At 42.5% G+C, this 23,568-nt stretch overlaps 1 protein-coding gene and 1 long non-coding RNA gene across 7 annotated transcripts in view; one reads left to right on the top strand and one right to left on the bottom strand.

Moving 5' to 3' along the window:
* The first annotated feature begins 3,918 nt into the window (after positions 1-3,918).
* HOMER2 (homer scaffold protein 2) overlaps positions 3,919-23,568 on the top strand; it is a 65,116-nt gene continuing 45,466 nt past the window's right edge. For all 6 annotated transcript variants that reach the window (XM_088148610.1, XM_088148609.1, XM_088148608.1 and 3 more), the window contains exon 1: positions 3,919-4,267. In XM_088148610.1, the coding sequence (XP_088004736.1) occupies positions 4,146-4,267 (122 nt within the window). In that variant the 5' untranslated portion in view covers positions 3,919-4,145. The remainder of the gene's footprint in view (positions 4,268-23,568) is intronic.
* On the bottom strand, positions 12,686-23,402 carry LOC148214790 (uncharacterized). The gene is made up of 3 exons (XR_015797503.1): positions 23,254-23,402; positions 20,127-23,124; positions 12,686-12,820 (listed from the first exon to the last, which is right to left on the bottom strand). It is a non-coding gene; the product is annotated as an uncharacterized LOC148214790 (long non-coding RNA).

The following is a 23,568-nucleotide window of genomic DNA, read 5'->3' as shown; positions in this document are numbered from 1 at the left end:
TGGTGGCATTGTTTGTAACTGAGGTGCTGAATCTAGCCTACTGAATCAAGTGTGATTGAAAGACAGTAGCTTAGTGCAGTGTATGAGCCTAGCTTAACTTTGGCTTACTCAAAATATCATGGCTAAAATGAATCTTGACTTAATGTTATGTGCAAGCACAGCCTGCAGAATGGTAAGAACCTCAGAAGAACGTTATCAGTGCCCTACTGGATCGGACCTTGGCCCATCTAGTCCAGCAGTCTGTTCTCACAGGGGCCAACCAACTGCCCAAGGAAGCCCACGAGTCTCCCAGCAGATGGCCTTCAGAGGCAGTCCCACAGCCCTCAACGCTAACCATTGATCCCCATGACTTCCATAAATCGGTCCAACCTTTTTTTGCAGCCAGCCAAGTTGGTAGCAACCACCATACCTGGTGGTAGCAGATTCCAAAGTTTGATTACTTTATGACTGCATCTTGTGAGAAGATGTTACATGGGGTTACACTACAAGGCAAGAAATGGCCTGTTGTGTGGGATGGAGTCTCAGAAAAATTGCAAGACTTCTAGAGAGAAGGAGAAATAGGGCTGGAGGATCATGGCATTCCAATCTCCTTCAGGCAGATTTGGTAGCTAGAATAGCAAGTGCAAATATCTATGGAATGGAAAGTCATTCGATTGTGGAAGGTCTCACAAACCTTAGGAGAGAGAATCCACTCGACTACATTTGCCCCAATTGCAGAATGATGCAACTGCTTGTCTTAGGTGCTTTTCAGAATTTCAGCTAGATATTTCAGCTCCATGTTACACTTCTCAGTAATGCTTGAAACTTCTTAACATTTTGTAACAGGAGTAGAGGATATAATTACATCTATGGCTCTGGTGACATGAAACCTGCTTGAACTTCCCTTGAGTGGTCTGTGATTTCACGCTTGGGGTGGAATTTCAGCTTTAAGTTACACTGTAAGCAGAATATTTGTAATCTTTCTGGTTAAGGCTCCATGTGTCTGATGGCCAGCAGTGCAATTTTATGCTTTTAGGAGCCATAAAAAGGTTTTGTTGGGAGGTCAGTCAATCAGTCAATCAGTTTTTATTCGGTCATAGACCAGCAAATAAAACAAAAGAATCACAATTAATTAGGATAAAAAAAGAGAAACACATAAAATTCTAAAATATCTAAGAAAAATTAGAGGAGTTACTAGGGTGTACCGTACAAACTATAGAACAGGACTTGGCTGTGGTCAACGAAGTGGAATCAGATTGATCTGAGAGTAACAACTTAAGATAAAATGAGTCAGAACGACCAGGATGTTTAGTGAAGAATGGAGACAATGATTCCTGGCAAGCACCTGGGTAGAGGGAACAATACAAAATAGCATGTTCCTTCGTTTCAATTATTCCTCTACCAGATGGACACAGTCTCTGTTCAAAAGGGATATTTTGGTGTATTGGGGGAAGGAGAAGACATTTCTTTGGATGGTCATAATGGAAAAAAACGGTTCGGCTATGGTTGAGGATCCTTCTGGCGGCATCACTTAAATTTGCCCCCTCCTAGCTATTTGACTAATTGACTTGCTACAAATCACCCAAAAGCTGCCTCGTTTTGATTGCATTGCTTAGAGGGAAGTGACAACCAATGAGAGAGAGTGAACTATGTCTGCAGTCCTAAATGCACTTTCCTGGTTAATTGTCATCTTCAAGGCTTTGTTTCTGCAGAACTGAAACTGTCATTCTTCCATCCCCAGACTGAATATTTCATTGGTTGGGTTCACGCTGCCCATCATTCCCAAACTGGACAAACTGCATCATGACTTAGCATCATGTGTGAACTCAGTCTTGGTTACAGCACAACCAAGAGAAAATCCTCAAGGACTCGACATTTTAAGTTTTTCTGAACTAGAGTCCATTCCACCAGCTGCGTGATGGCCTGCATTCTTCACAAGCTGAATCCTCATGACCCTTTCTGAACCCTGAAATGGCTAGTCGAGGCCCCGCCTCAAATGATCTCAAATGCAAGGGTCACTGGACTTTTTCACTGAAAGCAAGCCACTTGTAGAATATTTTATCCAGGTTGTGTTTGAATAATACTTAAGCCACAGTACACTTGACCATGGTTTAATGACTTGATCCAGGGGTTTTGGTTAATACAATATGCCAAACCATAATTTAGCCCAGTGTATCTTAACCTCAGCAACTTTAAGATATGTGGACTTCAACTTCCAGAATTCCCCAGCCAGCATGGTGGCTGGGGAATTCTGAGAGTTGAAGTCCACATATCTTAAAGTTGCTGAGGTTGAGAAACACTGATTTAGCCAAATACATTTTGGCTTAGCAGGTTATAGTTTCCTCATAGACAAAGATAATGTTGGTCTCTCACGCTTTTTTTCTTCTGAGATATCATATTTTAAATAGCTTTATATGGCTGTGGTATTTCTAGATGTTCCTTGTGCAGCTGCTGCCTTTATTTATTTATTTATATTTATTTATATATCAAATTTGTCACCGCCCATCTCGTTGAAACGACTCTGGGCGGTTTACACAACAGTTTAACTACAGCTTGGTTTATTGTTTACTAAGGCATGATGTTGTATTGATTATGTCACCATAAGAGATTCTTTTTATTGCATCTGGCTCCTACTGAAAATTGAATTTAAAGAAATCTTACTTACAAGACATGATTTGCTGAATGTTTCTCTTTGAAAATTGGCTCTGCACCTAATGCTGTCACTGGGTGCATCTCTGCACCCAACATCTGAAGCGTGAGAAGTTTTGGAGGGCCAGGAATGTAACGATCTATTACAGTTTAGATTCCTCAGAGAAAAACTTTAGAAGCTGATGATATTTTTGTCGAACGCCTCTTTAAAGCCTCCTTCAAGTCAAGCTGGATTCCTGCTGACCTCACTGACAAGTCAGTGCAATTTTCTTGGCAACAACATGGAAATGCTTTATTCTCAGATTTGTTTGTGTGTGTTAGCTTTCCAATCTAGCCTACAGCATTGAGGTTTCCTGATTATCTCCCATTCAAGTTCTAACCAAGCCCAATCCTGCTTAGCTTCCAAGCCTAAGCAAGATCAACTGTTTTTTGCTCCTTTCATTTTCCACCCATCTCTGCTTGTCCAATGCCCTGGAGCATCAAATCTCCCCATCCATATATTCCTAACAAAATCCCCAACTCTTCTAAGATTTCTCAAAGAACCAAACCAGCTCCCCCATTTCCATCCTCTGAATCGAACTATTCCTGTTAGCCTGTGGGAAGAAAGAAGAGGAATCTTTGCGGGCATTCCCCCCTTCATTTGCGCTCCTACTAGAAGGACGAGAAGAGGCTTGTTGGCCATCAGACCCCTTGGTGGGTCTAAGCCATTATGCAGCTGGGGTTGCTTTCACACAGAAACCGGGCAACAACCAAACATCGTTACAGTCATGAACCAGGCAGCCAATCTAATCAATAAATCCTGATCCAGAAGCAACCATTCAAGAGCTTTCATCGCAAGGAAAACCCTGGCGAGGAAGCCCAGGGCCCAAGTCCTCCTGGCCAGGAGTCCGGTCAGAAATCTTGGGAGTGCAGGTTTGGGGAAGACCTTGCGCTCAACTCCGCTACCCGCTAGGATTCGTGTGGCTTTCAGATGCCAAATGAAGATGCATCTCATCCAGTGTCAAAATTTCATCTTACATACAGGGTTCACTATCGAATTAGCCTTTAAGCCCGTTGCCTTCCTGCGAGAAGGAGCCCTCGCCCGATTCCGCTCGCGGAAGCGACGCGGGCAAGAAACTCTCCCCGGCCCGCGCCGCCTTCCCCGCCGCCAGCAACTTCCGAGCCGCCGCCCGGCGCGGGCCGGGGGTCGCCCGGCGGGGCGGCGGTGCCCGGCGCTCGAGGGGACGGCCCGCCCCTCGCCCTCGCCCCGCCCGCCGCGTGCTGCCGGCTTCTCTCCGCCCCGCGAGTGGGAGGCGGCTGCGGGCGAAGCAGGTGGGACTCGCCGCTGCAGCCGCTGCCGCTTTCCCTCGCGAGCGACGCGCCCGGCCGGCCCTCTCCGAGCGCGCGGGCTCCCCGCTCTCCCGGCCGGCGACTGCGAGGGCTTCGCAGGGAGCGCGCCGGGCAGCGTCTGGCCAGGCCGGCGGCCGCCGCGGCGAACCCCGGTGCCCGGGAGGAGGGCGCTCTCCTCGGACAGCTGGATGTGCGAGGTCGGGACGCGCCCCGCGCTGGCCGCCGGCGAGCGAGGGGGCGGGGAGACCCCGCCGGCCGGCGCGCTCTCGCCGCCCAGCTTCGCGGCCGGAGACAAGTGCCGGGAGATGGGGTGAGTGTGCGCGGGAGCGCGTCGGCGGGAGCGGCTGGCGGGCGCTTGCTCGGGCGCCCGGCTTGGGGCGGAGACCCCGGAGGGGTCCTGCGGCGTGGCTGGCGGGGGAGCCGCGCGGCTGTCCCTCCGTCCGGGGAGTTCCGCCGGAGTTGGCCGGGGGCTGCCTTCCCCACCTGGTGCCCTTCGGAGCCCCTGGGGGCGCCCCTTGCCATCCTTTTTTCCTGCTCGGTTAGACCGCCGTTCCCGTTGCTCTCAGCCAGCAGAGCCCCCCAGCCTGCTGCTTTCCAGACGCCTTCGACTACAAGCCCCATCACCCCGCCCGGGAAGTGCGCCGTCCTCCGTTCAGTTCAAGAGCGCGTCTTGGGTTGCCACCGAAGGACCCAACCCGATCCCAGGGGACGGGTGGGCGGGTAGAGCAGCTGCGGCCCTCCAGATGTTGGGCGACCACCCCTAGGAACCCCCGGCAGAGATGCTGGGGATTGAAGTCCATCAACATCTGGAGGAGGGCGCAGATCCCTCTCTTACAGTCCTCGGTCCTGGAGCCTTTTCCGGAAGTAAGGCAGCCGACTCCTGAGGGTACGGCGTGGGTGCGCGCATTAGCGGTGGGAAAACTTTAAGGAAGAGGTTTCGTCCTGCTGCGAGCTGCCGTTCGGCCCCCAGCTCCGGCACGGCAGCTCTCGGAGGCTGAGGTCGTGCTCGATTCCGCCGGAGCGCCCTTGTCAAGGCAGCGTCCGGAGGACTGCTGGCTTCGCCTCGGTGGCCGCTGGAGCTGTGCGTGGCTCTCTCGCGCCGCCGGCCGCGGATTTCAACGAGTGACCCTCTGACGACAGAGCTTCGCTAGCCCAGAGGGCTTTTATGCTTCGGGCTTGGGAAGAGCTGCAAAGCGAGGATGGAGAAAAGGCGGTGGAACCGAAACGCCGGGATCTGTTCCCCCCTCCCCCGCCAGATAGCAGGCATCATCAGGCTGAATTCCTTTAGCGATAGAAGAGAAGCTCTGTAGCTCGGGGTGGAACTGTGGAGTCCTTGGGGCTCTCTGAGCTGGGTTGTCTCCTTGCAGATGCTTCGTTACCCGACTAGTAACTGTCTTCAGGCGCTGAAGATGTTACCTAGTCGGGTAAGGAAACATCTGCAAGAAAACAACCAAGCTCAGTGCATTCCTTCAGTTGTCTCGCAGACAAGTCAGCAGTTGAAACATTGCTAGAATCTGCTAGGTTTATGCAACGATTAAGTCCCTGTGGATATGATTTAAATAGGAGAGAGATGGGAAGGGAACAAGTCTGAGTGGCTGTCTGGCAAGCTTGGGGCAGGGGGCATCCTCTGGAACCTCATTATACTGTTGATGCACTGGGTTACATTGTTCTCCCTCCTTTCCTTCCTGAGCATGTGTTATTCTCGCAACACCTTTGTAAAGTAGACTAGACTCAGAACCCATTGCTGGTTTGAATTCACCCTGTGAGTTTTACAGCAGAAGTGCATTTGAAGAGCCCACATTCACTCTCTGTCCTGGCAGGGTTGACCGAACCCTTCCCTTGTCCCCCCACCAAATGTTGGAATCTCATTTGGGGCAACATCTTTCTCCAAGTTCCAATTTCGCACCTCAGCTCTCCTTTACTTGTTTACTGCTCCTACTGAGTTCATTGGATCTCACTGTAAATTCCAGTACTGCAAGCCAGGATTTGCAGTGCTGGCTAGGAATTCTGGGAGCTGGGAGTCCCAATGTCTTTTAAAAATGCCAGTTTGTTAAAGGCTCCTAAGCCCATTTGACATGGAATAACCCATGAATATAATTTGATTTGCTTGCAAATAAACAGGCATATGATTATTATCTATATAATTTTTATTAAAGTTCTTTTAAAAAGGAAGATAAAAACTAATACAAACTAATATAAAGTAAGAGAAAGAAAAGAGAAAGAAAGAAAGAAAGAAAGAAAGAAAGAAAGAAAGAAAGAAAGAAAGAAAAGGGAAAAAAAGTAAAAGAAAAATAGAAAAGAGAGAAAAAAGATACAAAGATGTAGCTTCTGGTCTTCTTTACAGCAGTTATAAGTACAATTATAAATTTACCTCCTACTCTATGGTTACAGTATAACTCTCTTCTTTCTATAATCTATTCCATCTAATCATCAAAACCATAAATCATAATTCATTTTTTTCCTGTTTCACGCAGAAAGCCTAGAAGGGGTTCCCAGTCTGTAATAAATAGATATTGTCTTTTTTCTGATTAAAGAAGTCAATTTGGCCATCTCAGCAAGTTCCATCATCTTCACCAACCATTCCTTCATTATGGATCATGCCGAATCTTTCCATCTTTGGGCATACCATAATCTTGCTGCAGTTATCATGTACAAAAACAAAAATCCATGACTTTTTTCCAACTGTTTGTTCATCAATCCCAAAAGAAAATCCTTTGGTCTCAATTATATATTCATCTTTAAAATCCTCTGAATCAGTGTATGTATTTGAATCCAGAATTTTCTAGCTTTTTGACACATCCCCCAAGTGTGATAAAATGTCCCTTCTTGTTCACATTTCCACATAAATTTGTAGAAAATAGAATATACATATACATTCTAGACCATTTCTCTGGTGACATCTACCAACAGTACATCATTTCATAAAAATTCTCTTTAAGATTATAACTTAAATTTCAATCCTTTCAGCCATATATTTTCCCATTGTTCCATCTGTATATTGTATCCAAAATGTTTAGCCCACTTTATCATACATTCTTTCACGTGTTCTTCTGTTTCAAATTTCAATAAAAGCTTATACATTTTAGCAATTACATGTTCATCATTTGTACACAATTCTATTTCAAACTCAGTCTTACAGTGTTCAAAACCATAAATTCTTTTGTCTATTTTAAATCTTTCTAATAAATTTAAATAAGAGAACCATTGACAACTATATCCCTCTGTCACCAGTTCGTCTCTTGATTTTATTTTACATTCCCCTTGACAAAATTCTAGTATCTCATGATAAATTAGCCATTGTGTTTGTCTATTATTTCTCGTCTATAAAACACTTCTTGTGCTGAGAGCCAAGAAGGTGTTTTTGGGCACAACCTCTATTCTTTATTCTCAATATGGCACATCTAACTTTTAAAATCCACATTAACCTTGACTTTATTGAATCACAAATATCTGTGCCACTCAAATCTCAGGTCATATCCTTGTAACTCCAAAAGCGTTCTATTTCTCAACAGCATTCAGTCTTTCATCTAAACCAAACAGCAAGCTGCAAAATACAATTTCAAATCAGGTAAACCCAATCCTCCTCTTTCTTTTGCATCTTGTAACACCTTATATTTAACTTGTGTTTTTTTCCCCTGCCACACAAATTTAGATATATCGTTCTGCCACTGCTTATATGGTGTATCAGTCATCAAAACAGGTATTGTCTGAAACAAAGACATCATTATAGGCAAGAGATCCATTTTTATCACAGAAATTCTCCCCAGCAATGACAGTCATAGTTTCTCTCATCTTAACATATCTTTAACTTCATTCCATTTCTTAACATAGTTGTTTTGAAATAACATTCGATTCATATTTGTCATAGTGATACCCAGATATTTTATCTTCTTCTCAATCACAAAACCCGTGTTATTCATTAATTCTGTTTGATCTTCTATTCTCATATTTTTGTTAACACTTTTGTCTTGAAACCTGCTAATGCACCAAATTCTTTTAATTTGCCCGTTAATATTTCAATCCCCTTTAAAGGATCTTCCAGAACCAACACCAAGTCATCTGCAACTGATAAAGTCACCTTAACTTATAAATTTCTTTTTTAATCCTTACTTCCACAACCCCCGCATCTTGTCTTATACCTCTATTCAGTATTTCAAGAACCAAAATAAACAAGAGAGGAGACAGTGGACATCCCTGTCTTCTTCCTTTTTGTATCTCATGGGGTTTTGTTAGATCTCCATTAACAATTGTTTGTGCTTTCTGTGAAGTGTAAATTAATCTTACCCATTTTATAAAGTTCTCTCCAAAATTCATATCTTCCAAAACCTTGAACAAGAAAGCCCAGTTCAAATTATCAAAGGCCTTCTCTGCAACTAAGAAAATCAGTGAGGCTTGTTTTTCATTGTGTTGCTCCAAATATTCCAAAATATCCAACACATTTCTAACATTGTCCTTTAATGGTCTTCTAGGTAAAAACCCACACTGATCCTCATGAATAAATTCTTGCAAAGTTATTTTCAGTTTATCAGCTAGAATTGTAAACAACTTGTAGTCATTATTCAATAATGATATTGGCCTATCGTTTCTTGTTAAAATCAAATCTTGTCCCTCTTTAGGTATTAATGCTATATTGGCATCTTTCTTCCCTGTAGGATAGAGTTCATCATGTTTTGTAAAGGTTGTAAAAGTTCATCCTCAAAGCATTTATAATAAGAACCTGATAATCCATCTGGTCCAGGTACCTTTCCTAGGTTATAGGTCCATTCATAATCTGTCTCTGTTCCTCTGTAATTCTAGATAAATTTTGTTTCTTTAGATATTCATCTGTTTTCTCCAGAGAGAGGTCACTTCCTTTATACAAATTAGAATAATATTGATGAAATGCTCTTTGTATGGCCACATTGTCCATTAATACAGTATCTCCCTCTTGTAATTTCAATATGATTTTCTTTTCATAGTTTTATGCTAGCCACTTCCCTGGTTTATTTGCAAACTCAAAATTTTTTTGCTTTACATAATTCATTTTTATTTGCATTTCTCTTACTGTTAACATAGATAATTGTTGTTGCAAAAGCTTAATTTGTTGAGAAATACTTATCTTCTCTGGAAATTGCTTTAATTCTTCTTCCTTTCTCCTATTTCATCCAAAATAGCTTGTGTTTTCTCTTGACTCTTCTTTTTAAGTTCACTATTATGTTGTATAAAATAACTGCTAATAAAAGCTTTACTTGCATCCCAAACCATTCCTAAATCAGTGCCTTTACCTAAATTATTTTTTAAAAATTCTTTTATTTTTACAATCCTCCACTGTTGCTTCTTTCTGTAGCAACATTTCGTTTAGTCTCCATCTACAAGAATTAGAATCTTTTATAAACCAAACTCACAGGATTATGATCTGAAAAAGTCTTTGGTAATATCTCTACTTTAGAAACCTTAGTAGCCAAGTTCTTTGAAATTCAAATCATGTCTGTTCTTAAAAAGAACCTTTGTCTTTCAGAAAAGTAGGTATATTTTCTTGAATTGCCATTTTTCAGTCTCCATATATCAACCACCCCTAAATTATCCATCAAATCAAAGAAAACTTTTGGTAATTTGCCTTGAATGGTTTTAATGTTTTTCTCAGAAGTTCTGTCCAGTTGTGGGGAAGTCACTCCATTCCAATCCCCCATCAAACACTAATTTTCATAAGAGAAACCTATTAATCTCTCCATAAAATGTTTATAAAACAATACTTTGTCCTCATTTGGGGCATAAATTCCCAGTATCAAAGTCTTAGTCCCATGCAAATTAACTTCCACCCCAATAAATCTACCATGCTTATCAGTCAATACAAGTTCTGGTTTTAGTTGGGTATTATATACAAAACAACTCAATTTCTTTCTTTCTTATTGTTCCTGCTGAAATCAATTCTTCACCCAAATTTTTATAAATCAAATATTTTATGTCTGTTATTCTAATATGTGTCCCTTGTAGGCAAATTACAAGATTGATGTCAGGCCCAGCCCAAGAACAATGAAATAGTCCAGTCCAGTTCCTTTATTAGCTTACATATCATCGTCATCTTTATTACGGTCACGGACCAGAATTACAAATAAAGATACATTAAAATACATTGAAATACATTAAGAATACATTAAATGAAATGAACAGCACATGATAATGTATTTACAGATTGGTGGGGTCATCTGTGGGCAGTCAAAATCTGGCTGGCTGGGGAACTCTAGGAGTTGAAGTCCACCCATCTGAAAATTGCCAAGGTTGAGAAACTTTGCTCTAGAGGCAGAGATCTCAGTCTAATCTATTTCACAAGGCTGCCCGGAGCTCCTGGAGAAACAGTAGAAGATAAATGTAAGGACTTAATAAGGGACCACTCACAAATATTTGGATCCCCCTGCTTACATTTCCACTTTTAGTTGGTTCAGACTAACCCATCAGGATAATGCAATCAATCATCTTCTGTTTTATGGAAGATTTTCTACTGTTGCCAAGATATGGCCCTTGATTGCTCTCTGCAACAAAAATGACCGGTCAGTTGCAGTATGTGTTGTTCTGTTGCACACATGCATCACATGCATGCGTTTGTATTAGTGCTGAATTGGTACCCAGGGCTAAAAGTTGGCTCCTGGATTTGAAAGGATTCAGATGCTCTGAATCCTTGCTGATGAAGTTTTATGGGGAACAGGCCTCTCTAAACGCTCCAAGCACGTGGATGTCAATGGCTTTTCAGATAATTGGATCGTTTGACTCTGCCAGATGGTTGAATGCATTGTTATTGGGGATCCAAAGGGGCCCTTGGGGTTTCTAGTCACTTAGCGGGTTCCTATAACTGGGCTTTCAAAGGCAGGATGATGCAGAATCAGTAAGATTTCTCCTGGCATGGAAACAAACAGAACCGTTCAAACGAAGATTTTTGAGGTTGAAACCACCCAAGCTGAAAATGCTCCATTTTGAGGGCAAAGCAGGAATTTTGCAATGGGGATGGGGTGTTTTGAATTTGGGACAGTTTGATTTCCAACATTTGGCACACTACTAAAAACAACGTTGTTGTATTTGAGGGGGGGGGTGTTAGCAGGGGTTTCTTGTCCCCCTCCCTTTTCTTTTTTCCTACTGTTTCTGTGAAAGAATATAGATTTGACCTTGGGATGTTGAGAAAAGAAAAGATGACCGAGAGGAAAGTGTGAGAAAGAAACTCAAAAGAGCCCCACGTTGATTTTGCTTAGGATAAGATGGGACAGAGAGATACTTGAGCAGGCTTTCAAAATTCTGTTGTTTTAGCTTACCACAATAAAAAGCATTCCTGGAACCTCTGCCATGCCTGCTTCTTGACCTGGCCTACCTCAAAGGGCTGGTGTTTTTCTTTTTTCCCCATTTCATTTTTTTAAAAAGACTTGCTTTTTAATATTTGGTCATTCCAGTTCTGTGTAATGAACTCGTGGAGGGACCATTTGTGAAAAGACATTTCTGTGGAGTGACTGGTTGTGGAGTTCTGGATGGTTCTTTGTCTCAGAATAATGGGGTTACTGAAGTGGGCTCATGTTAGTGGTGCATCACAGCAGTTAGAGCTGGTGTGGCTTCTCAGCATTTTCCCCCAATGCTTGTTTATTCTGGTAAATAATTACAAATCATGAATTATACATGATGATAAATCAAGACCAGTCAAACAGTTTGATGCTGGGCGTATGTGTTTTTTACAAGCCTGACCCCGGTTTTGCTTCAGAATCAGCAGCATAATTTCTTCTCACCATCTCCAAACCACAAGTTCATGAAAACTGTGATGTAAGCCTGAAAATAGCTTTTAAAAATGAAGAAAACCTGCAAATTCTTCTGCTCCCGAAACTAAAGAAAAGCCAGAATCCCCTTCCCCCCATTTTGCAAAGCATAGCTGTGCTCTGAATGCCAAGCCAGCATATTTCAGCTGGTTGAGTTGTGGGTGAGGGAGGGAAGGTGAGAGGAAGACCCAGCGGGCTAATACACGTGGCTCATGTTGCACTTCTTAGTGGGGAGAGAAGGCAAAGAGGCACAGAGGGAGGCTTGGCTGCTCACGTGAAGGAGGCTGGGAAAATGCTAAGAAGATGGGTGGATGGTCAATAGCCCTGTCCTGGGGCATGGTGGTGATTCCTTTCTTCCACCCTGGCATCTGCTCTGTAAAGCCCCATCCAGGTGGGCAGGATCAAGAAAGCAACGATTTGTATTGTCGAAGGCTTTCACGGCCGGCATACGATGGCTGGTGTGGGTCTTCCGGGCTGTGTGGCCATGTTCTTGAAGTTTTGTTTCCTAACGTTTCGCCAGCACCTTCCCTCCCCCCCCTCAGATCTCTATAAATACCCACAGAAGGGTCACATCATCCTGGGCACAGAGAGAACTGCTCCTGTCCGTGCTCCTGCACTCTGAAGATGCCGGTCACAGGTGCTGGCGAAACGTTAGGAAACAAAACTTCAAGAACACGGCCACACAGCCCGGAAGACCCACACCAGCCAAAGCAACGATTATACAGAGCTTAGTGGAATATCTTTCATGCTGGCCCGGGATAGATACAGAATCTTGGAAACAGCCAGGGGAATTTCCAGCCCTCCTTTATAGTAAGTCCATTAAGGCAGAGTTTCTTTATGATCTGAAATGCTTCTTCACGGCTTTCTTGTCACCTGGGCTAAGTTGCTGCTGATGAGATAAGCTGCTGACAGACTCGCCTTTTCTTTCTTGAGTATTTATGTCCCCTCTCCCTCCGTCTCTTCCCAGCCTCCCCACAATCTCTCATCTGTTCTGAGAAATGCTTCTCTGTTGATAGAGCAATTGGTCCAAAAAGGGATCCTTTAGGACTGTTGAATGAAGCCGGTACCCAGAATGATGTCCCTGTAGTCAATGTCTGGGAAGAGAAAGGAAGAAAAGAAGGCTGAACTTTGTGAGTTAATGGACTTTTGGGCTTCAAGGATGCCCCTTTCCCCAAAATGCTCTCTCAAATGCAAGTTTTACCCTGTGTTTGTATGTCTATCTATTCTTAGACTTCTTTCATAGTAAGCACATGGATTAAAAGTAATCTGTAAAGTTCAAAGCACCTTAATAAGAAGTTTGATGTGTGTATGTCACCATCCAAGTATGTTGATATTAAGCCGAATGAATATAATCTTACTCCAGGTGGGTAAATCTTTAAACCACACTCCTGATTTTATTAACTTGTGTCCATGAGATGAATTTTTTTTTTATTTTAAACCCACACACACCTTGACAAGCTGATATAATGTAAAATGTCATACGGGGATAATCCTTCTGAATATTCAAAAGCAAGGTGGAAGCTGTGGAATTATTTCCAACTCCCTCTGTGCTTTAATTAGTTAATTCACATTAACTAATCACTGCGTATGGACAGTTTGTTGACAGAGTTATTTGCATTTAAGTAATCAGAGTTCAGATCTGCATTTTTCAGGTATGTTTTTTAGCCTGAGGTCTTTAGGAAAACTTCAAGCTTAATTCGTCTTACGTGGAATTAAGTTTCACTCAGGGCAACAGACTAACTTCCATGACTATATGACTGTCCTCTTCCATCTTTCACAACTGGGTTTGCATAATGTTTTGTGGACATGTGTAACACAAACACCATTCATCTTGCTCCTAAGAAGCTATAAATGTGAGGGTGACCGGCAGATTTGTAAATTCAGGAATGCCAGTTGGAGACACAGGCCTGACAGTGTGTTCCTCTTCTGTATATCTTTGAGGAATGTTATTCTATAACACAGTGTTCTTCAACTTAGCAACTTTAAGATGTGCGGACTTTAAGATGTGCGGACTTCAACTCCCAGAATTCCCCAGCCAGCCTTGCTGGGAGTTGAAATCTGCACATCTTAAAGTTGCCAAGGTTGAGAAACACTGCTATAACATCTTATATACGAACACTGAAATGGAGTAACTCTTATGCGAATTGCTGGGCAGAAATGTTGCATTCCCATAGTTGAAGGAAGGAGAGATGGAAAAGTGTTGAACTGAAACTGAATATTTGATTTTAAAAAATAGGCCAGTTGACCAGTTAAATATTGCAGTCGGAGTCCAAGTAGGTGAAAAACATTTAAAACAAATAAAGGCTTGTTTTTGGAGGGCGGGGGTCTACTGTGATAAGCACAAGCTCCAAGCCAGTGATGCACTCCTGGAATTTGTTCCCCCTGAGTTCTGCGCATAGCTTCATAAGAGAGGCTGTTGCATTGTTTGCCCCTGTGTTGATTCAAATCAAATAAGAAACCTTTAACTTGGATAAGCAAAGCTTGAACTTACTTTCCCTTTCCAACAGTCTTGGAAATCTCCTTTGCAGGGCTCGAAATAAAACTCACCCAGCTTTAGTTCTGCAAGAATTTAGAACTGATTTTTCCGAGCAATTTTGCTTTCTAAGTTAAATTGTCCTCCTTGCAAGTTATCTCTCATCCTATCTATATATTACCTGTATTTTCTCTCATCGTGAAATTGACCGTGTCTATCTATTACCTGTATTTTGAATAACTTTTGATTTTCGATCGTAATAAAGGTTTGGTTTGATTTGAGCTGGTTGAAAAGGCAAAAGGTATTTTTTGCCCAATGTATGAGTTCAGCAGCTTGGTTTGACTTTGAGGTTTCTGCATAAATACAGAGGTCTCTGTTTCTCTTCCCATTTCTATGGCTTTGAATGTCTACATGTGTGTTCTCCACCCACCTGGGGGTCTTCATGTTACACATAAAACAAGGGTATCCCCTAAAGTAGCATTTTGCAATTACTTTGTTAGATTGCAAATGTGCTGGATTTGCTAAAGGTGGGGAAAGTGGAACCTTATAATTTGCTTCTCTCCAATAGTTGAAATGCTATTACCCTGAAATAGTTCAGCCTGTAATTAAATTTCTGAATGTGACAGGACAAGTGGCTTTAGCCTCCAACTAGGACAGGAAGCTTTTAGCTCACGGTATTTGGTGGAAAATAGTCTTAATGCACAAAGAGCGAGTGGGGACTGTAATGCCCGTGACATTCATGAAGCCTTGGTAATGTGGCATTTTCAGAGCAAGGTAGATGGAGACATCAGGGAAAAAGCTAGTTAATGGGTTAATACTGGGGTTTAGAACATTTTTTTTTTAAGGGAAGATGAGGCTTTCCCAGAACTCTTGTAAGTTGGTACTACAGGTAATCTCATTTAGCCTCTGATAATGACTGTTTGCAAATACAATGGTAATAAATGCTAATAAAAAAATCATTTTCGGACCAATATGCACATTTAGGACAACAAAAGCCTTTAGTGTGAAACTGATTAATGTCTGGTCAGTTTCAGACCGCAGCTCTGAGCTGGGGGAAGTTCTAATCAACTACAGTAATTAAGGTCACAGAGCTGAGTTTGTTCACTTGCCATTAGCACTTTTTAGGGAAGTGCTGCACTGTGGAGAAAAACAGCTTGTTTAAGTGTACTTGTTTAAGCAATCTCTCCACCCTGTGAGAGGGAGGCAAAAAAACAAAAAATGGGAAAAACTGGGTCAGGCACAGGACACTGTATAGAATAACTTTATCTGAATGAGATGGCAGCAACCGGTGATCTTTGCAGTCTCTCTCCTTCTCTGTCAGTCATATGATTTGTTTAGTGACCATGTCCCTTAGTGACCACTTCACTGGAACCAGTTGTAGTCACTAAACAAGGACTACCTGTACCTGATTTCACAACTGACTTCAGCTTTACATCAGCCCTGGTCATAGAATGGGTCCTTTATAGCATATGGGATACCAGTCAGGTTCAGCAGTACAACAGTGTCCTCCAAGATAAGAGAACAGGGAGTTTACGTCTCTTCCCACAATACACCACACCCATAAATTTAACTACAGAGGCTGTTTTTGTACAACACACTACACACCAGAACAATCTTGCTGTAGAAGAGTATGGGCTGAACGTTGAAGAAGGAATGCAAGGCGGTTACATAAACATCAGCTTAGCTCTGATAGAGAAGAGAGGGTGAGAAAGCAACTCAGGACTGCCTTGCCACGATTCTCTTTGGGGTAAGAGGAGAGAGAGAGAGACTCTTTCAGGGTTCTGATATTATACCCTGAAATAATAAAGCAGAGTTCCAGCAGTCCCTGTGGAGTCTGTTTCCTGCCCTGGCACTAGCCAAGTTTAACCTAACTAAGCTTCTCAAGTTGTACAAATGCCTCTGCTACATCATCATCTGACATAGTTGAATGTATTGTGAGAATACACTCTCCATTATAAATCTAATGTGGTTTCTCCATTTTTTGTAGCAAGAATAGGCCTCTCCAAACTCAAGGGAGAACCACTTTTTACAAATGCTACGTAAAATAAAAGATTATGTTAACTCCAGAGATCATCCTTAAGAGCTATAATTACCATTGACACTCTTTTTCCTATACTGAAATTCTTCTGGAGTTTTTCTGGGAGGGAAAACATTTTTATTTCACTGTTCTTCAGAGTTTGATTTTGGAGGTTTACTTAAGATATATTGGTGGATCACCTCACTGGTTGCACACATGATTCTGAGGCCAATGGAAAGAAACTGTGGGTAGGTGAAAAGATCATTGGGACTGATGCAGTGCACAAGAAAAACCATGAAGCTATCCTCAAGAGGTAGATAACCCACAACTCCATAATTAGACTATTCCGCTCTTGTATAGAACTTACTTTCAGAAAGTTTGTCCTTATGTTTAAGTGGAATCTAAGTAGCTGCAACAAAGTGACCCAAAATTGTAATTGGTGTGAACTGTGACTGCCAGGCTACTGACCAGTGCAAGTGACTGAAATCATGTGTTGCCTGTACTGAAAGATCTACAGTGTATTTTTTTTTATCCTTGTAAGCCAGCTTGAAGGTTGGGAAATAAATTCAAGAATGAATGAATGAATGAATGAATGAATGAATGAATGAATGAATGAATGAATGAACCTACTGAGCTGTAAACAAAGATTTATGAACTACCGTTAGTCCTTGCTTAATGACTGCCTTGTTTAATGATGGTTCAAAGTTACGACAGTGCTAAAAAAACAACTTAGCAGCTAGTCCTTGCATTTACAACCTTCATAGTGTCTCTCTGCTCTTATTTTCACTTGCTTATTTACTCCAAACCAAGATGTCCTCAAAGAGAAACAGAAAGAACCCCAGTTCAGCTGAAGGAAGTAGTAAGAAGCAAAGGAAAACTGAAGTAAAATCATAAGCACAGTCATGGTCACATGATTTTCACTTAGCAACCGCTTTGCTTAACAACCACGTTGCTACTCCCAATTGCAGTCACTAAACAAGGACTACCTGTATGGTGGCCAGGTTCACAAAACAGTCTAATCCAAATCAAATGAACCACTTTGGTTCTCCAGGGTTTTAGGAAGGCTGGAGTTATTGGGGACTGGATGGATCTTTTGTGTGCAAAATGAGTCTCTACCACTGCTACAATGCATCCTTTGCAATGCTGTTCAACATATGTCCTTAATCTTGGCAGTTCTATCCTCTGGAAAATAACCCAGCTAGCTGAGTTGAGCCAAAGGAGGTACTGTAGCTCAAAGGCAGAACTTTGTGCCAAAGGAAAGTGGCAGGATGACAATCAGGATGACTTCCTCCTGACATTTTCCTTTGGCAGTTAGATTAGAGTCCCTTTCCGGTACTTCAAGAATGAGATGGTCTTTTCCTAAACGGAGACATGTAAGGGTGTTTATAATTTGAAAGCACTACATTCTCCTTTCCAATGACACATGTTGAGTGGGCAAAACAATATTTATGGGTCTTTAAGGCAAGTTCCTGAACGTTCTATCATTCAGGAGTTAAGATGATGGAGAACTTTTCATAAGCTTCTATAGTATTTTGGAGACGTTCAGAAGATTTACTGCATGGTGGCAGAAACAAAGGAGACAGCCAAAAGGTTTTCAGTAAAGTAGGGGTGGGGGACTTTTCTGCTTTTGCTCCTAAATGTCCTGAAATCTCTCAAGATTCTCAGACTTCACAAGATTTCAGTGATTTTGCTATGAAATCCCAGGAGACCTCATAAAGGGATGCTGAAATTTCACAAGATTTGGCAACCTGGTGAAATTACCAGGTAGATTTCAGTAGCCGTCATGGTTCTTACTTGAAGGTTCACTGCAATGGGAGGGTTGGCTTTGTCTTACCATGATGTATGTACTCTTGTGATTTATCAACTGCAGTTTCTGTCTTAGCATCATGCATGAACCCAGCCAGCTGTGGCATGCTCAACAAACCATAGCTGGAACAGACCATGGCTTAGCACAGTGAGTGAACGCAGCCATTGACTGATGGCCCTTCTTTCATGTATCAGCCTGACCAAGTAAATGAATGTTATAATAGCCTGGCAGGAGAAGCATGGTGATGGGTGGAATAGAAAGAACAGTAGTGCGCCCGTAAGTCTCATCACCCATGGCTGAAATGTTATTTCTCCTGAACCTTTTTTCTTGTTCTCAGTTCAGTCCCTTAACCATGCCACATTAACCATACACTGATGCTCTTCAAACAACAGCTGCCTGTCTTAGTGAGTTTTATGATCTGATGCTTACATGATTTATTCCCAGTCTCCACACTGTTCACTGTTATATTCATTCTAAAATAAGCAAGAAAGGCCAGTCTTTCTTCCTGGTATTTCAATGAGCGGAAAAGCAAAGAAAGTGAAATATCTTTCCAACCAGCAGCTTGTTTCTAATCTTGGTAGTAGTGCAGACGTCTGCCATTTCCCCTCACATTATCTTTCTCTTGGGTCTCAGGTGAGGCTGGTGCCTTAGCAGTGATTTTGTGTTACACATCTGCTCTACGAAAGCCCTAAGAGACTTTTCCTGTGAATATAAATATGCCTTTGCATGCTCTGTCTCAGACAGAGGCAGCCTCACAACTCTAGTGCCAGAAATATTTCTGCATTCTGTTCTTCTTGAGGCCTCTACTGACCTTGACCATGGTCCTTGCTGGAGAAGAGGAGCATATGGATGCCTCCTACAGCCCTCAGGCTGGGTCGCGTTATAACTCCCGTAACTCCTGGTTAGCAAGGTTGAGGTTGTGGAGGGATGGTGCACAGAGATTTGTTTAAAAATTGAGTCATGCATGCTTCTTGTCAATCTGGCTTAGCATGGACTTGACTAGGGATCTGGGACACTGATTAAATGTTGACAGTTTCATAGGCAACGCCCTGAGATGTAACTCACTCTCTGGTATAAGACAACCTCCTCTGTCAGTACTCTGCCCCCCCCCGGAACAACATTCTCCTGAGATTTGTAGGCCCCCCCACCCTGGCTGTCTTTAAAACAGCCTTAAAAGCTGGTATTTCTCCCACGCTTTGGGCTAACTGATGGTGGGGTCCTCAGCAGTACTTTGTCACGTCTTCTGAATTGCTTCATCTAGTGATAATTGTTGCTCCTTTATCTCTTTCTAACACTGGATGCTGCCCAGAGTTGTGTGGAATTGGTCCCCCTTACTCGTTCAATGCATGAAATAAACCAAGTAACAACTGTACGTTTTAACATTCCTAATCAATTTACTGGGATTAGAAAATCTTTAGCTTTCCTTCTTCTGTGTGAATCCTCCCACTTGTCCATGGCTTTCACTAGACTATCACTGCCTGTGGCACATTTGGCCGAGAGGTGAGGTTTTCATTCAGTATGAAGAGCTGAGAATGTCATAAGGGCAAAGGAAACAATTCCAGAGTCAGGCTAGTTAGTTAGCTAGCTAGCTAGTTCTCATGCTATTTCACAATGCCCAGGTAAACAGTCTGCTTTTTTCCTTTTATTTCTTCAATGGAATAAAGAATCCTTCTCTATTTATTCAGTGGACTGCTCATTACAGCTCCCATTTCTTCTGAATGTGGTTGATGTTCTAAGAACACTTTCAGGAAGACGAGAAATGGTTGCGTCTGTGTCATTGGCTGGGTCCAATGCCCAGGTCCAGACCTCAGGTCTAGGCCTCAGCTGAAGATCTAGATCAGTGTTTCTCAACCTCAGCAATTTTAAGATGTGGGGCTGGCTGGGGAATTCTGGGAACTAAAGTCCACACATCTTAAAGTTGTTGAGGTCCACACATCTTAAAGTTTTTGAAGTTGAGACACACCAATCTAGATAATCTGTTTCTTCCCATTCCTTCTGTAACTGTAACCCAATACATCTCTACAACCTTACCTAAACAAGACAGAGTTAACACTGAACAATAATTGTATGAATCAGTCTGGTTTCTTGAGGGGGTGCACCAACCTCTTCTTCGAGGCCAACGGCATCCACTCCTCTTCATACTCACGCAGTTGTTCCCATCCTGGCCTCACATCGTTGATGCTGGACATGTCTTGTTGTCTTAATGATTGTTGGTTGGAACAAGAGTGATAGAGGAATAGAATAAGGATTGTTCATGTTGATTCTTTTTTTTTTTGAAAAAAATATATATGCATATTTGGGCGGAGTACAGAGTTATTTTTAAAAACTTCACCGTTCTGTACATTCTTCATGTGAAGTGTTGCCATGGAAATGCAAATGCACTGGTTAGCATTTTTGGCATCTTGCCTTGTTCTTAGTCCAATGTTGCATTCATACTTTGTCTATATCCAAATAGGAAAAGTGGGTGAAGATGAGGTGATCTTGGCGTTAAACAGAAAGAGCACCGAGTTATAAATAAAAGACCTCAGGCCTTTTTAAAAAAATCATGCTTGTACGTAGCATAAATGCAATAAAACCTTCCAAGTTTAAAACATAGTCAGCATTCCTCCAGCTTTTCTTTTACTGCAGTTACAAAACTTGTTTTTGCAGAAAGCTCAGGTAGGCGTTGTTAGAAATGCAGCTTGTATTTATTTCTTTGAAGGACTTTCCTGAAAACTGACAGTTTCACTTTGATCTCTCCGCATAACATTTTTGGTGCCATGAACGTGTGAAACCTCACCAGTTAAAGACAAAATTGAGCTGCAAATGGCATATCCTGACATCGCCTTTGCGCAGAAGGTGGAACATGGAACCTGGGCTGCTCTCCGTGAAGAAACATTTTACCGTTCAAATTGTTTTTCCAGTTTTGCTCCTCTCATCAGGATTCTTCCATAAATAATAAAGAACAGGTGTTCTTTGCTCAGAGAGTACACATTTGGAGATCTGAATACCTAATCCACACTACTAATTTTGTAGCAAGAAAAGTGTAGAGGGAAAAAAAAAAGCATGAAGAATTTGTGGCGTATTTAAATGTCAAGTTAAACCTGGTAAGACTTGCAAACTCTACAGCATATGCAGGAATTCTCATTTTCTAATGATAAACTGAGCACTGGTGTACAATCTGGGGTCTGAGAATCAGATCCAGCCCTCAAAGCGTTTTGGTGCATTTTCCCAGCCCACTCTTCAGCTGCTTCCAATTTCAGTTCAGCAAATTAAAATTAAAACGTAGCGCTGTAAAGGCTGGATAAGATGGGAACGAATGGATTAGGATGAGACTAAGGCAGCAGTTGGGCCAAGTCTAAGAACAATGTAGGTTTTACTGTTTCTGTGTGGACTCCGCCCTCTAATTCTCTTTTGCCCCACCCACCTTTAGTTTCCGCCTACATTCCATGTACTCTTACTCTCCCAAAGTCAGGCACCTGTAGTGTATAAGTTCTCTGATGTAAAAATCTTTGTGTTCATCCTCTTAGTGAGCCAAACTTTATCTTAAGACAGGGTTCCTCAACCTTGGCAACTTTAAGACGGGTGGACTTCAACTTCCAGAATTCCCCAGCTGGGAGTTGAAGTCCACCCATCTTAAAGTTGCCAAGGTTGAGGAACTCTGTCTTAAAAGGATTTCCTTTCCATTGAACTCATTTATAGAATTTCCTTTTCAGGGATCCCTAAAATTTCCAGATTTTCCATTAGGGTAGTAGTAATCATAAGTAACAGTAGTATTTCCTGAAACTGGCTGCTTCTCCTTGGGCCTTCAGATCACTCGTGATGATAGTGGAAGTTCAGTGTTTAACTGCTGGAAGTTAAACAATTTTTGAGTCTCTCCAGTAGAGTGTACAAGTTTTTCTTATTTTATCCTCTCCTGCCGTCGAACTGGTTTGAGCATGCAGTATTTTAAAGCACTTCCCAGCCTCACTTGGCCAGAGAAATGGGATGAATGCAAATCCCAGTCTCCTCTCAGTCTTGATGTGTTTCCAGATGTGTTGAAATTGCATCTGGGTGGGTATTTAGGGAATGTGTTTGTAATCTAATTGCCATCACTTTCTTAGCACCATAATTGCGCACACCTAAGCAGTTCACAAGCCTAAGTCATAAAAGAGCCAAACCACAAATCTACATCATGATGCTTGTTACAAAGAACAGAAAATTAAGAACACATACTGCCAAACAGATGGCAGGCAACACGCCGATATTAACCTCCAAGGCTTGTTGGAACAGCCATGTTTTAGCAGCTTTCCGGAAGATGACTGAAGGAGAGACCAACTGGATTTGGAGTGGGAGGGGGGCTTATCCCAAAGGGGCGAGGCAGCAATGGAGAAGTACTGATTCCCCTGCCTCTTTGCCCCCCAAACTAAGGCCTGAAGAAGAAGCTACCTGCCCCCAGCTTTGCAGCTACCTGCAAATCTATATAAGCAGCTGCTCACTTTTTAAAAATGGAAGGTCCTCTTTTGAGCAGATGGAAGGATATGACTTCTTGTTTCTGTAGATTCCTGTATCCTCTACCAGAACATCTCGGCGTTCCACTCCGCTCTGTAGAAGATGCATTGATCTCACATTGTTTCTGCCATAGAGGAGACCCCTCCCAGTAGGTGTTTCTGCCTGGCTGTTTGGACAAACGGGGTACCTGTCTTCCTGCAGGTGGCTAAGTCCCAGCTTTAGATGGTCTGCAACATTGAACCAAGCGAACAGATGATCACGAGTGGTCTGAAACCTGTTGCTGCAACAAAAAGTGTGGTGTGCTACAGGTGTCCTACAGCTAAGTCAGTGGAGTGATCCATTTGGCTATAGGACTAACACGGAAAAAGGGTTTGGGGAAGGAGAAAGAGGGACACTTTCAGTGTGTCAGTTGGTCTTTGGCCAGATTCTCCACAACTTTTTTCTTAATAGGCTTTTCTTGAGGGCGCTTTCCTTCAGGGCTGTGGGAAATCGTTGTATGGTTCTTCAGAGAGTCTGAAGTGCCATTAGTCTCTCTGGTGTGCATATCAATCTGTAAGTAGCATTATTTGCATCCCTGGGGGTGGTGTCTTGCTGGTAGGAAGAAGGGTTGAATAGCTCTGCCTGTCTTCACCTGTTCAAATCAATATTTCAGTGAAAGAGAACCAAGCAACCCAAACCAATAAAAAATCTACTCTTTAGCCCTTCATTCTAGTCCGATGAACAAGAAGTTTGCTATGCCCGATCAAAGCTTAAGACTCACCCATTAGATGTCTAACATTTCTCGAATACATTCTTGGCTGCTCTAAATCAAGAGTTGCAGGACGTTGTGTAGGTCTTTATGTGTTTTCACAGCTTCATAATGGGCCAACTGTTCTAAATATAGCCTCTTGTTCCATGGCTAAACATGGGGAGAAGGTGATCGCTCAGAGGTGCAGTTTGCGTGCTGAAGGTCACAGATTCACTCTCTGGCCTCTCCAGGGAAGAATGAAACGATGAAATCCAGACTCCCCGGGGACCACTTACCAGTCAGTGTAAATCAAGAGTAGACACAGATTTTTTTCACTTGTCTCAGTCT

This window comes from Python bivittatus, unplaced genomic scaffold (assembly GCF_059951505.1).
Source record: "Python bivittatus isolate LINGU-HERP-01145 unplaced genomic scaffold, Pbiv_v1 ctg000530_np1212, whole genome shotgun sequence".
Classification (NCBI taxonomy): domain Eukaryota; kingdom Metazoa; phylum Chordata; class Lepidosauria; order Squamata; family Pythonidae; genus Python; species Python bivittatus.
Note: the sequence above shows the minus strand (reverse complement) of the source record. Positions and strands in the feature narration are given on the sequence as shown.